At 46.0% G+C, this 13,151-nt stretch overlaps 1 protein-coding gene across 1 annotated transcript in view; it reads right to left on the reverse strand.

Annotated features, from left to right (window-relative positions):
* Positions 1–13,151, reverse strand: part of ABL1 (ABL proto-oncogene 1, non-receptor tyrosine kinase) — a 77,110-nt gene that overhangs the window by 18,802 nt on the left and 45,157 nt on the right. The window contains exons 2-3 of the mRNA XM_082295037.1: positions 2,758–2,931; positions 1,732–2,027 (exon numbers count right to left, since the gene is read on the reverse strand). Of these exons, the coding sequence (XP_082151163.1) occupies positions 1,732–2,027; positions 2,758–2,931 (470 nt within the window). The remainder of the gene's footprint in view (positions 1–1,731; positions 2,028–2,757; positions 2,932–13,151) is intronic.

Raw genomic sequence — 13,151 nt, forward strand, 5'->3', positions numbered from 1 at the left:
GGCTGAGAACTGCAGCACATGATGCATGGACGTGGCAAACTGCCCCTTCTGCAGGGATGCTGGCACTTGGCACAGCATCAGCAAGACTGTGGCTACCCCTTTGCTTGATCCTGCAATGCCCAAAAGCCACAGGTCTCGGTCACCCCTGCTGCTCAATTTTGTATTTCCAACTACCATGAGCTGCAGATCTGCTTTAGTGAATTGTTCCAACCTGCACTTTTTCTCAAAAACACTAATGCAAGCAACTTTGTGGAAAATGAACAGTTAACCTGGCTAACACAGGCCTGAATGGATTACTGGAGCTCTGCAGAACTGTTTTTCTGGGATAAAAACAGCTCTGCTGGGATGAAAGCCTTCATATGCCAAACCCTGTTACAGCTCAAATGGAGAACACGTGCTATCTCCTCACGGACACATGCTTATTTACACCAACCCAAGGAGCCTTCAGTTCAAAACGTTCACATGTGAGCACTGCTCATCTGCCAGCATCTATGGGAATAGAAGGAATATCCACTACACAGACAGAGTGTAGGAATAATATTCTAGATTGCCATGTAGTCCTTCAAGTATGCTGCATGTCAGCACTTCACAGATCTGATGCTGACCACAGAGAGTGTCTACATGGGAGGGAAAAGGAAGAATCAAAGCACCCTAAGTTGGAAATACGTTGCCTTAAATAACATGGTCAGAATTGTCTCAGTTACAATCCATTTGCTAAAGCAGACAAAAAGTATTTCATCACTGAATAAAATCTGGTTATCTCATTGGAGGTCTTAGAGTGCTGAGTCTGATAAACAGGAAACACAGTGTATTGGTTCTCCGTATTTTCATACCAAAGATTCTGCTGTCAGCATTGCTGTAAGAAGAGTAAAGCTCTCATAGGACAAGGGAAAATTGGGCACAGTGAGCTGCTACTATACTTGATTACTTTTATTTTTTTCTTTTGAAGAAATTTAATGGCACAGAATCTGTCATCTATTAGATGCTGGCAAGAAGAGCCTCAGCAGCCATGCTCCAGACCCACACGTCAACTTCTGCACAGGATCTAAAGAGACACTGCTTAAAATAGATTTGTTAAAAAACAACATTTTCCGAAATCCAATGCCAGTAGAAATGTTTCCATGAAATTAAAACAAAAATCTGTGGAAAAGTACACTTTTATGCTAACATTTCTCTGCAGCATCCACAAAGCACAGCATTGCCACACTGCTACAGCACACAACAATCTAGGGAAAAAATGAAGGAACTGGGGACAAAGCCCATATAAAAGTGAAAGTGCCTACCCGTCTCCAATGATCACGCTGAAATACTGTAGAGAAATCAAAACAGTAGTTAACAATACTGCAGAATAGCTCAGAAAGCATTTTGTCCCTAATATTTACAGGATTATTAGCAACAGGTGCTGGCTTTTTTGATTTGGCAGTCAAAGAGATTATCTTTTGAACACAGAGGACAAGAATTCCCAGAATCTCTTATTAGTGATCTATTAGATTCTGCTCTAATTTAACTCTACTATTTTCTCCCTGAAAGTGCTTTACTACTACTCTGTATTACACAGTTTGCTAAAGGAATAAAACTGCTTTGCCCCAGCCACGTCGGAATCTCACAGTCTACTGTAACTAGAGATGACGAGCCCCGTGACCAGAGTTCAAAACCAATCAGTTCGATTGCTACTGCTTGACCTGGTGCAGGCCAAGTACCCCAGCAAGGTTTGCACAGCCTGGAGCCTACCTTGCCGTCGGAGGCAGTGTTGATCCTGTAGTGGTAGACCCTTCCCTCGTAGCGCAGGGAGATGGATCTCTGGCCGGGGCTGCTCTCGCTCTCCCGCACCAGGAAGCTGCCGTTGATGCCGCTGCTCAGGAGGTACTCGGCAGCGTTCCGTGACACCGGTCCGTGATACCAGGAGTGCTTCTCCAAGCTGTTCACCGGGGTGATGTAGTTGCTGGGGACCCAGCCCTGCCCGTTCTTGGTCTGTGCCTCGCACCACTCCCCATTGTGGTTGTAGCCCAGCACACGGAGCTTTTCACCTTGAGAAAAAGAAAATGTGTTTAGACATGGCAAGGCCAGGAGCTGAGGACAAAGATAGGTTCTTTCTGTGTAAATAATCTCCTATAAGAATAGGTATCTGACTCAGCAGGGAGCATGTGTTTCTCTTTAAGCTTGAGTGGACCTCTCCAAGCCAAATAAAGTCACACACTTCAGATTTTTAGGCTCTCCTGCAGTTCTGCACCAGCTCCAATACTGCTCAAGTTTAAAAAATGAATCAAGCAAATTTTGTTTGAATTGAGTTGGCTTGTTGGAGCTAGGAAAGAACTGGAGTGGATAAACAATAAAAAAATAATTTCAATTAGGAAGGTAAGTAGATGTGACTTGGCATACATACAGTGTTTTCTTACTCAATCCTTCTGGTCCTTATATCTGTACAGCCATTTTTCATACAGGGACTGTGTTTTGGAGAACTGCGAAAATAAGAGGCCAGCCTCCAAAGTCAGCTTAGGTTACTTTCTCAGTTCAAATTTTTGCTCCAAATGGAGACTTTAGTTTTGACAGACAGTTTTTTGCCCAATGCAATAAAAAGAGACAGTTATAACCTTTAAAAAGGTTACGACTTTGTGAAGTATTTGTATTTGTTTAAGATGATTTCCCATAGTAAAAAAAATTCCACAGGGTTTGGTGTAAAACTTAATTATTTCACAGCGACTCTCCTTCCTACACCTTCTCCCACACTCCCCGTGGAATTCTGGCCAGTGACCTTACCTTTAGTTATGCTGAGAGTGTTGTCCCCACTCGCCACAAAATCATACAGTGCAACAAAGAGATGGGGGTCATTCTCACTAGGGCAGGACAGAAGGTTTTCCTTGGAGTTCCAGCGAGCTGCTTCGCTCAGACCCTGCGGCTCAAAGTCTGACACTACTGGTCTCTGAAGGGCTTCTGGAGGAGAAAGAGGGAGAGAAAGGAAAAAGCAGGTTCATTTTGGCTGATAAAAGCCATCTGGCCAACCCACGCACTCTGACTTTCTAAGTTGCATTGTTTCATGACACGTGTGCTCCTCGTGCGTCAGAGGAGAGATATGGACAGTGCCTTAATGCAGATCTCCTGCCACATCGGCAGGATGCTCTAGTTCCAGAGCTGTCCCCAGCCTTGCCAGAGCCTCCCAGGACATGCAGGAGAAGGAAAGCCCCTCTCCATCCCTCCAGTCAATGCAGCTCACGTAGGCTGTTTGCTGCCTGTAAATCCTTTGGCTCACACCTAACTGCTGGAATGGTTAGATTTGAAAACAAACCCAGGACCTTTAAAAGGTAAATCCCTTAATTATCCTATAAATGAAATGGCCAGAATGTGCAGCAGATGGAGCCAAGCAGGGTGAGATTTGTAAGATATGGTATTTAAGAAGGAGTTAGGTCTTTCTGTTCTTCATAGCATTTTTAAACATTTCTCTTATTTGAGGACAAGGCAGTGTCTTTTTTGTTGCCCTCTCTCCTGCCCATCACTCTCAAACCAGAGCAGTGTTGAGCATATTTCTACATTTTTAAGAACCCTGAGATACCTCCAAAGACAGAGATTCCTGAAAACTGAGCTTTACAGGTGAGTAAAAACCAACCTCCAAAGTTTTTTGTATACTGGAGCACATTAGGCATGTAACATTCAGTAAGTATCAGGCAAGTCCAAATACAACAGGGAATTTTACTACAGTTGTTCCTGCAAGTCCTTCCCTTTGGAGCATGATTCTAAAGTTTGGAGCAGAAATGCTCCAGATACACGCCACCCCCAGATGTGCTAGCAGCACCATGCCTGACTGTGCTGGCACAGAGCCAGGATAATAAGTTGTGAAACTTGTATTTTGAAGGGTCATTCTCCATCTGGATGAGTTTGTTGAGTGAGGTCACAGTGTTGCACACAAACCACTGCGTCAGCACGGCTCTGGGGACAGGAAACACGGCACTGTCACACCAGCCCCTTGTGCCACAAACTGCCCTTCATTATACAGCATCAGCCCCCATCTGCTGAATCCCTCCTCTCCCAACAGGGCTCTGGACAGAGAAATCCCATGCCAAGTGTTTCCTACACTGTCAGGTCACCTGGGAGCACAGTACTCTTTTTATACCTGCAATACTCAGTAGCACTGTGCTGCTATACAGATGCAATCCCATCAAAATATGGTTTTAATGCTACTGTTTGTTTGGCCTGGAAATCCAGTATAAGCTGTGCCAGTAAACCAGTGAAGAACTGATGCAAGTGACACCAGAAAAGGCATGGAAGTTTAGTGTGGATGTGTCCAAAGTTCCGAATGGGGAAATGCCAAAAAAAAAAATCCCACCAACCCCCCCAAACTCAACCCTACAAATCCTAACAATACACATTATTTTCTAATATTATCTATTATCGTTGATAGTGAAAGTGCAAATAGTAGTGGTGGCCACTATTTACCCAAAGACAATCTGGCATCCTCAATGTGTTGGTCAGGTGACTGACTACTGGTAAAGGCTCTTTGGGTGGTTATTTATGTACGTGAGTACTACTGTATTCTTTGGAAAATATGTATGACAAATGTGAGCAAAACAGCAAATACAGACACTGCTGGGGCTGTTTTCCTAGCTAAACTGTAACTGTAGGGAGATATATTTCCATAGTGAATCAGGGCAGTTAAGTATTCCACTTTCTAAATGATTCCACAATCAGAAAAAGTCGTAGTGTGTTGGGTGGTTATTTTGAAGCACCTTCACCCTGGCTTCCTCTTCCTGTGTCCTGCAGAAGAATGTATTTTAATAGCCTGGGTTTCCCTCAAGAGTGACAATGAGAAAAGAAACAGAAAATCCACTTTCAGAAATTAAGCTATAATCATTTTACCATGAAAACGCTTTGATCCTGTCAAGCCCATTAAGCTCCCTTATCAAACACAGGGCACTGCAGTGACTGGAGATACTCCAAGGAGTTACACCATCAGTGAACACCTGGAACGAACAGACAGCAGAGCTGCAAGTGGCAGATACACAACCCCAGCAAGGAGCAATGCTGTGATGCTCTCCCCCAAATACAGGACAAACCAGCACTCACTGCTCCGTGGGATGGACCGTAACCTCCGACAAAAAGGAAAGTGACTCCCACACAGGGCACTGATTCTACAGGAAGGCAGGAAATCCAAGGAAGGCTCCCCTCCAACTCCAGTGTGATTGCAGCCCAGCAGAGGATGGCTCAGGCACAGACAGGGATGGGGATGTGGGAGCAAAGCCAAGCACTCCACAAGAATCCCTCTCTCATGCCCAGGCTGCGGCGAGGCTGGGACTGACTCATTACACACGGATGCCAAGGTATGCGCTTCGATTCAGCTGTGAGACAACACCGTGCCAGCCGCCAACAACACCCACGAGCTGCGGTACGGGAGTCAGGGAAGGCTGGTTTTGCTCGATGACATTCCTACAGACACTGACTCAGTGGCAACACCTGCAAAACCAAGGACCGGCAAGAGCAAGGGCTGTTAAATACACAAATGACAGCTTGCTAAGCTGGAAAACCACACCGGTCCTCCAGTGAAATCAGAGGATGCTTATACCCTCTGTCTCTCCCAGTCTGACCCTCCCGTGCAGCCACAGGTACCCCAACAGAGGTGCACACTGTGTGTGAACGTGCCATGCAGGAGAGCACGATGGGGAGATGCCAAACACAACTCTTGGGCTGAGTGGGGCTGGTTTTTCCAGAAGGCAGGAACCCCAAGTTAAGAAGTGGGGTGGGGAAGGTGGTGAATGACGCTTGAGGAGTGTCCAGAAAGGGAGGACGAGGCCCTGAGTCAACAGGGAGCAGAGCGTAAAGGAAAGAGCAGAATTGTGGTGACCCAAGTGTAGCAGAAGCTTGATAGACCGTGACAAAACACACTTTTAAAGGTCTGGGCCCCAAGAGGAGACTGTCAGCAGACTGAGGACACAAAACCATGAAGCGAGAGAAGCAGACAGGACATAGCCATCTGGGAGCCACGTACAGCCGGCTGTCAGCAGCGTTTATCCCTCTGAGCGATTCTCCAGCAAATCTGCCCAGACATTCCAGTCCTTCAGAGCAGGAATTAGACATTGCTATTCCTACATATTGAGGGTCTTTTTCAACACGCAGCTTCTTCACCTCCTACTGCTGGTTTTAACTACAATTTTACAGCACTGCTGAGATCTTCAGTGGGCCAGATTCCTCCTAATAAATCAGCCTGGCTGCTGTACCTACAGGAGGCCATCCTGGCACGGCGATGGGGCAGGAAGCGAGCGTAATTCAATCTGTTATCGCTGAGCTGTCGTTCCTTCCACACATCCACTTTGTCTTGTGCTGCAACCCAGCAAGGCTGCAATTTATTACTCTGATCATGCCGTGCTCTGGATGACACCTGGGTTCCTGATAGGAGTCCTGAAGCGGCATTGTAATTCAGTTCTCCACTAACACCAACTAAATGATGACTCTTAATTAAAGCAGTGCGGAATTTGATATAAAACAACAGCAGCTTGTATTTTGAGGCATTAGCCATAAGAATGTCATCATTTCCCCCCCAAATTAAGTTTTTACTGGAAGGTATTTATGTTTGTACACTAGAAGGTTTCGTAAGTGTAACTATCTCCTGCTCATTACTGTTCATACAAAGCCATGAATCATTGTTAGGAGCTGTGCAAGAAGTTCTCAGATATGAACAATTCTGGTCTAGATCAACGCAAGCAGATTTTCTTCACAACGTAAGGGAAGGGTTGGAAAACAGGCAGGAGTACAGAATTACGCTCGGCTACTCCATAGCTGACTGTGAGGCAGTCCCGAGGGAATTGAGGAGACCTCCTGTCTCCCTACAAAACAAACATCCTGTGGGCTTACAAACTGTGCTGGCATTTTTTCCACAAGGTTTGTAGAGCAAGGGAGTGCAGAACACATCCAGTAATCTCTTTGGAAGCACAGCACATGCACCTAAGCCTTCTCCTTCCTCTACAGTCCCTCTACTATTCTTTTCCCCCAGAAGAAATTATGATAAATGGCAGAATAGCAATGCAGATTTAATACTTCCAAATGTTCCTGACTCTGAGCACATATGATGGAGCAGCTGCCTCTCTGTTCCAGTATTTTTCCTTAGTGGCCCTCACGGATTCCCTATGACTGATGGAATATGGATTTAAAAATAAAATTAAAGAACCTGTAAACCAGATCTTTCCAAAAGAAGCAAGGTTTTGTGATTTATTTCAGATCCATCCCTTTTGTGAGATCAGGCTCAGCCTCTCCCATCACCCACTGCACAGCCCAGGCCACAGACCCTTCTGCAACAACGGCAATTGCTGGTTTTCCTGCTATTGGCTGATACTTGTAAAGTCCACCTTCTTAGAGCCAGCATGAGGATAATCTCTATATATAAATACTCAATGTTTAAAAAGTGGTGTTTAAGTAGTGCAGAAACTGATCCAGCCTCTTCCAACCAACCCCATTCCCCTGAGCTGGGCCAGCCTCCCCAGCTGTGCTGCCCTTTTTCCCCTCCTGCAAACGAGGCACCTTCCTCCTGCAGACAGGCTGTGCTCCCTCCACATGGACACCAGGAATTTCCAGTGTTCCAAGTACCAAACACCAAGACTGCTGAATGCCAGCGTGAGAGAACAAGGGTACCCATGGCTCCTGCTGGATTGTCCAGGCTCAAACAGACCCTCACAGCCAACTGCAGTGTTGAATCTTGTCTGAGCACCCCTGGTGATATGGCATCTCCCACTCCTCCAAATGATGATTCCATCACCTCAGAGGTTTTACTGTTGTTTTTTGTTTTGTTGGCTTGTTTGCAGGTTGTTTTGTTGGATTTTTCTGCAAGTTCACTCTTACACAGACCTGCAAGCTCTACCTGAGCTTATTCACTGAGTTTGTTCCATTTATAACCCCTTAGTGACATGGCAAACATCTTTCTCCAGCCAGCTAATCACAGTTGTAGATGGATGGAGTGGAATGGCAGAAATTTGAACTTTCTTCCTAGATCTGCCACTAAGTTCTGCCTGACCTTAGACAATAACCTGTGGGAGAGGAAGGGAGAAGAGTAATCAGATTCAAGTGAACTTCAGTGACACGTCAGTATTTCTGACAACTTCACTTTTATAGCTTTTGGTTTTGTTTCCTTACTAAAGGAGCAGAAGTAGGGAAGTGTGCCCGATTCTGAGCCCTGGGCAGGGAAAGCACCAAGCAAGAATCATCAAGATTTACTGTTATATTCCCTTGTTTTACAAAGCAGCCCCACAGACTGCTCAGGGAAGACTGACATGACTGTGGATGATCTGTTTTAGGTCTGAAAACAGTTACAACTTTTCCTGTGAAATGATAATCCTTTCCTAACCACATCCCATGGGAAACCATAGCAAGCACCATCAGCCAGATTTTTTAGTAACGATGGAACAAATAAAAAACACTGGAACAAGCACAGAACTAAGAAGCCACTACGAAGCCAGAAATGTGTATAATAGCAAGAATTCTACTGAGTGGTGGTAGATGAGAGGCCATGAGGTGAGGAGCAGAAGACAGTCAAGGAAAAGAGGAAACAAACAGAAGGGAGGCAGCGACTCCAGGTTTATGCATTTTCTCTCCCTAACAGGGTGACCAAAGCCCTGCCTGCTGATCCCAGTGACACTGGGGCAGATGAGTTGCTGTGCTGCTGATTTAGGTCTGGCTTAATATGTGCCCAAATGCATTACAAAAATCCCTCTCCAGAAACAGGGAAATGGCTACAGGTTGCTGCTCCTCCCCAGGCTTGTGTACTCTAGCTGTAAGAAGACATGCTAAAAAAAATAAATTAAAAAAAAAGGAAAGCCAGTCTGACAGCTGGCAGGACAGGAGTCTTTTCAGTGAGAAAACAAAAGGACTTTTCTAGTGTACCCAAAATGTTTTTTTTTTTTTAAACTTCACAGAGAACACTGACAGGTTTTAAACAAAGCTTCTGCCTTTCAGTGATAGAGCCAAGCCCAAAAAGGCAGCAAGACTATTTCAGCCCCTATTTGGGACATGGACACGTTCTGTTTTCCTGATCAGATTGGCAGCAGTACTCGCTCTGCCTCTTCCCTTCTACTCTTTACCCTTTCTTGGTGTGAAGTGGGTGAGGAATTATTCACTTTGGCAAAGGCAGAAAGGAGAAGGCAGATGAGAGAAATTCAGATCTGTCACATTTTAAAATAATATTTACTAGTGGGAATAGAAATGAGGGCAAAGAAATGCCCAGCTCAAACACCCATATGAAAACTCAGTCATTGTAAGAAGCAGTTTGAACTTATTTTTGATCAACTTAAGAGAAGATTTCAGCCTTTTCAGGGAGCAAGACAGTCTGCCCTTGCACAGCAGCACATGGCTACGGGCCATAGCACCTGCCAGCCCTCCACACCACACACAGAGCATCTCCCAACAACCCTCGTTCCTGCAAACTAGCAGAGCATAAAAGCCTTTCAGAACGGACCACCATGAAAAGAAAAACCACATTTCTGATTACCTGGTCAAAGGACAGGTACACCTACACATGTGCCTCACACCAAATCCAGACTCAGAACAGTAGTCTCAAAAAGTGTGTTTAAAAATACAACACTTGAGTTTGCTACATCCCACGCTATTCATCAATCAAGAATCAAGAACCGAATTGTTTTTGTTAACATATAAATACAAAAATAAGGAATTAAGTAAAATTTCAGCTAGTCCCCTGGCTGCAACTGGTTTTCCAAGCACCTAATGGACCTTTCAGCCTTTAAGCCATTATGTTCAAGGTTTCCTGATCTATTATAGTAAAGAAATTTCCAGCTTTCCATACAATTAAGATAACAACAGCAGAGTTAAATCCTCCAATGATATCACCACCATCTCATTAATTCTTTCAGAAGCTTCACAGAGGCTGAGTGATGTGCATGGAAATGAACTGGCCATCACAGGCTGTTCACAGGGATCCAGGAGCAATGATCTGGAGTTTCTGACCCTTGACACAACCCTGTCCCCTTCTCATGATCTGCCAAGCTTAAAATAACAAATCCGTATGTCAAAACTTGTTACATTCTTAAGGGCAACACAAGCAAATGGATTTCACTTGTGCTTTTGGAATTCAGAAGTTTGGGACAAGCCACCACCATTCTTTTGGAGGAGTCCTCAACAACGATTTCAACTTCATAGTAATATTTATAAGAAAGCGGCCCAAGAATACATTCAGCTTTAGAAAGGAGTAACAGAAAATCCTACTTTTTTAAACTTCTTTTTTCTCAGATGAGTATCTCACCCTGCTCTCCAGGAGTTCACCAATCAGTTATGGGGGTTCTGGGCTGTCTATGACCTGACTGCCACATTAAATTTGCAGTTGCCACATTTGTACACTTTTAACACCCACTCTGACACTGCCTTTGGGTTTGCCCCATGCTGAGCTGAGAAGTGAGACTGAACTACTTCGAGAGATCGTTTAAAAGTGGTCTCAACGTGCATTTCCCATTCCATCATAAAAAAAAAATGCAGCCACAGTCTCAGGGAAGCAAAAGGTGGAAATACTACAATATTAATTGTGTCCAACGTTCTTAACTCATACTGCCTATACGGCCAAGTCAAACCATGCTCTAATCCTATTATGCAACTGCATTGCAAATTGGGATGGGGGGAGTGGTTGTAATGAACACAAAAGAGAAAACTTGCAAAAAGAGTCAGGGCAACACCCTTGTAACATCATCCTTTAACATTCATTTCTGCAGAGGGAAATGAGGCCCCAGATGCTCTGCCTGTTCTCCCAGGGCTGTGTTGAAAGATCCAGCAGCACAGACAGGAGGCCCAGAACAGCTTGGAGCTCCTTCTCAACACACAGCCTGAGCAATACCAGAGGCAGGGGACACAGACAGAGGTTTTGTACACTCAAAAGATCACAGAAGAATTCAGTCACATAAAAACATCAAAATTACTCATGCATCTGCCCACCATTTGGTTTCTGAAACTTTAAGTAAGCAGAAAAAGTCCTCTGGAAACTGTTCTTTGATTTTAGAGAACATAAAATTCCTCAGAGTCACTGAATGTATCCAATAAATACAGACTCTTGATCCAAAACTTCTTCAAGTGAGTTTGCCATGAGCAGCCATTTGTAGATTTTGAGATTCCTAACTTACTGAATTTCCGAGGGCCGTTTCTGCACTGAGTATTTGAGAGTCGAGCAACAGCGACTTGCGATAGGCCCCTGGAAATCAGCTGCTGCCTTTCGTGCCTCTGATTTGATGAGTTAGCACGGTCCTCCTGGCAGGAGGATTATTTTTACTGAAACAACATCCAGCAACACAAAAGGAGTTGAAGGAGCCCGGACCAGTGGGATGGACACAGCCCTGGGAATGCTGCAAAGGGGCTGAACAGAGGGACCACAACGCTGTTCCACAGGCAGGGTGTGAAGCCACGTCAGGGTGAAGATCTTACCTGAGGTCACGCCAAGCAAGACCTCAGCCCCAAGTCCCCCTGCCCAGCGCGGTGCCTCTGTCGCCCAGGCTTTCCATCCAAACCAGCTGAGTCCATATGTTTAACATCATAGTGTCTACAAGTAACCACGCGTGTGACTCAAAAATCACTTTTTAAAAGCAAACATGCAAGAAAATTTGGTTAAATAAATGCCTGTGGAAAGCACACTAAGAAGGGGGATATCCAAAATGGACCAAGGCACTACGTATTAACGCACGCTGAAAATATTTTACCGATGGACTCATCTAAATTTTCTTCTTGAGTATGGAGTTGGGTTTTTTCACGTCCAAAATAAGGACGATTCCCCCACCCCACCCCCCCCAGGAAAAAAAAAAAATAAAGCTGAGGCCTGAAGATAGGGATTTGTTTATGGGCTCGGCAATAAGATCACTTGACATTTTACAACCATAAATGGTAGAGCCGCGCTCCCTCTGTAACTGCATTAATGAAAGGCACCTGGGTCCGCACGCCGCCGACACCGCTCGGTTTTTCACCCCCGCACGGGAAAGCCCAGCCTGAACCTGGCCAGTTCCAAACATCCCCCCAAACCTGGCCCCAACTTGCAATCGAGGGATAAAACTCGTGTCCGGGATGGTGGTGATGTGATCGGGTTGTGCCCCCCGGAGCACGTCCCAACCCCGGCCCCTGTGGGTACTCACCTTCCAGGTAGCAGCTAGAGGAGGAGGAAAGCCCCTTCTTCGATTTGCAACCCACCAATTTCAAGCAAATCTCCAACATTTTCATTTGTTAGAGTTTGGCTTCGGCTGTCTGGTTTCCCTTCCCCCCCTCCTTCAGCTTCTTCTGTGTGGAATTATCCGTTAGAAGTCTAAATTAAAAAAAAAAAAAATCTAAAAAGATCCGGTAAAAGTCTAAAAAGTCCAGGAGAAGTCTAAAACATATCCAGGAGAAGCCTAAAACAAAATATCCAGGAATATTCGACGAAATCCAGCGCTCCGCAAAGCATTACAAGGGCGAGCCCGAGAGGCGGAAAATCCAGGGGCCCCGCACCTCCTCTCCCGGGGAGTTAACTCCAGCCATCTTCCCTCCTTCCCAACTCTTTTGGCGGGAGAGAGAGGAAGGGAGGGGAAAAAAAAAATAAAAGAAAAAAGAATAAAAGCAGAAAGAAGGGAAAAAGCGAAGCCAAAGAAGTTGGGCAGAGTCAGTGGTGCCGGCCGTGCGCGGCAGCCGCCGGGCGCTGCTGGGGCTCCGCTGCCAACAAAGGGCCCCTCAGCCGCCGCCGGCCTCCATGACATCAGGCAGCCAGCAACGCCCTCGCTCCTTAACCTCCTCCTGCCTGCGCCTCTCCCAGCGCCGCGGAGGCCGAGGGGGGAACCAACAGGTTCGGGGAAGCGCGGAAAAGGCGGGATGGAGGCGCGACGCCGCCGCGCTGGCGCTTTGTGCGCGGCCGTGCCGCCCAAGGAACCGCGGGCGCTCGGCGAAGTCTTCAAAGCGCGTCATTTCACAGCCCATTAAGGGGCTGTTCAAACACCGCGCCTGCAGCGGGGAGAGGCAACCCGAGAGCGATGCCCATTTGTAACCCGGCTCAAAAACGGCGGGGGAGATGCAGCTCCTTCCCAGGGATCCTGTTTTAGCATCTCTGCGCTAATTACAGGCACAGGGATTCAGGTTTCGGCTAATGCGGTTACACACGGAGGACGCTGCTCCTCTGGCACACGGGCCCAGAAGTTCTCACTCTCCCACTACCAACTCTTCTTTTCCCC

Source organism: Coloeus monedula (assembly GCF_965178545.1).
Source record: "Coloeus monedula genome assembly, chromosome: 21".
In the NCBI taxonomy this organism is placed as follows: Eukaryota; Metazoa; Chordata; class Aves; order Passeriformes; family Corvidae; genus Coloeus; species Coloeus monedula.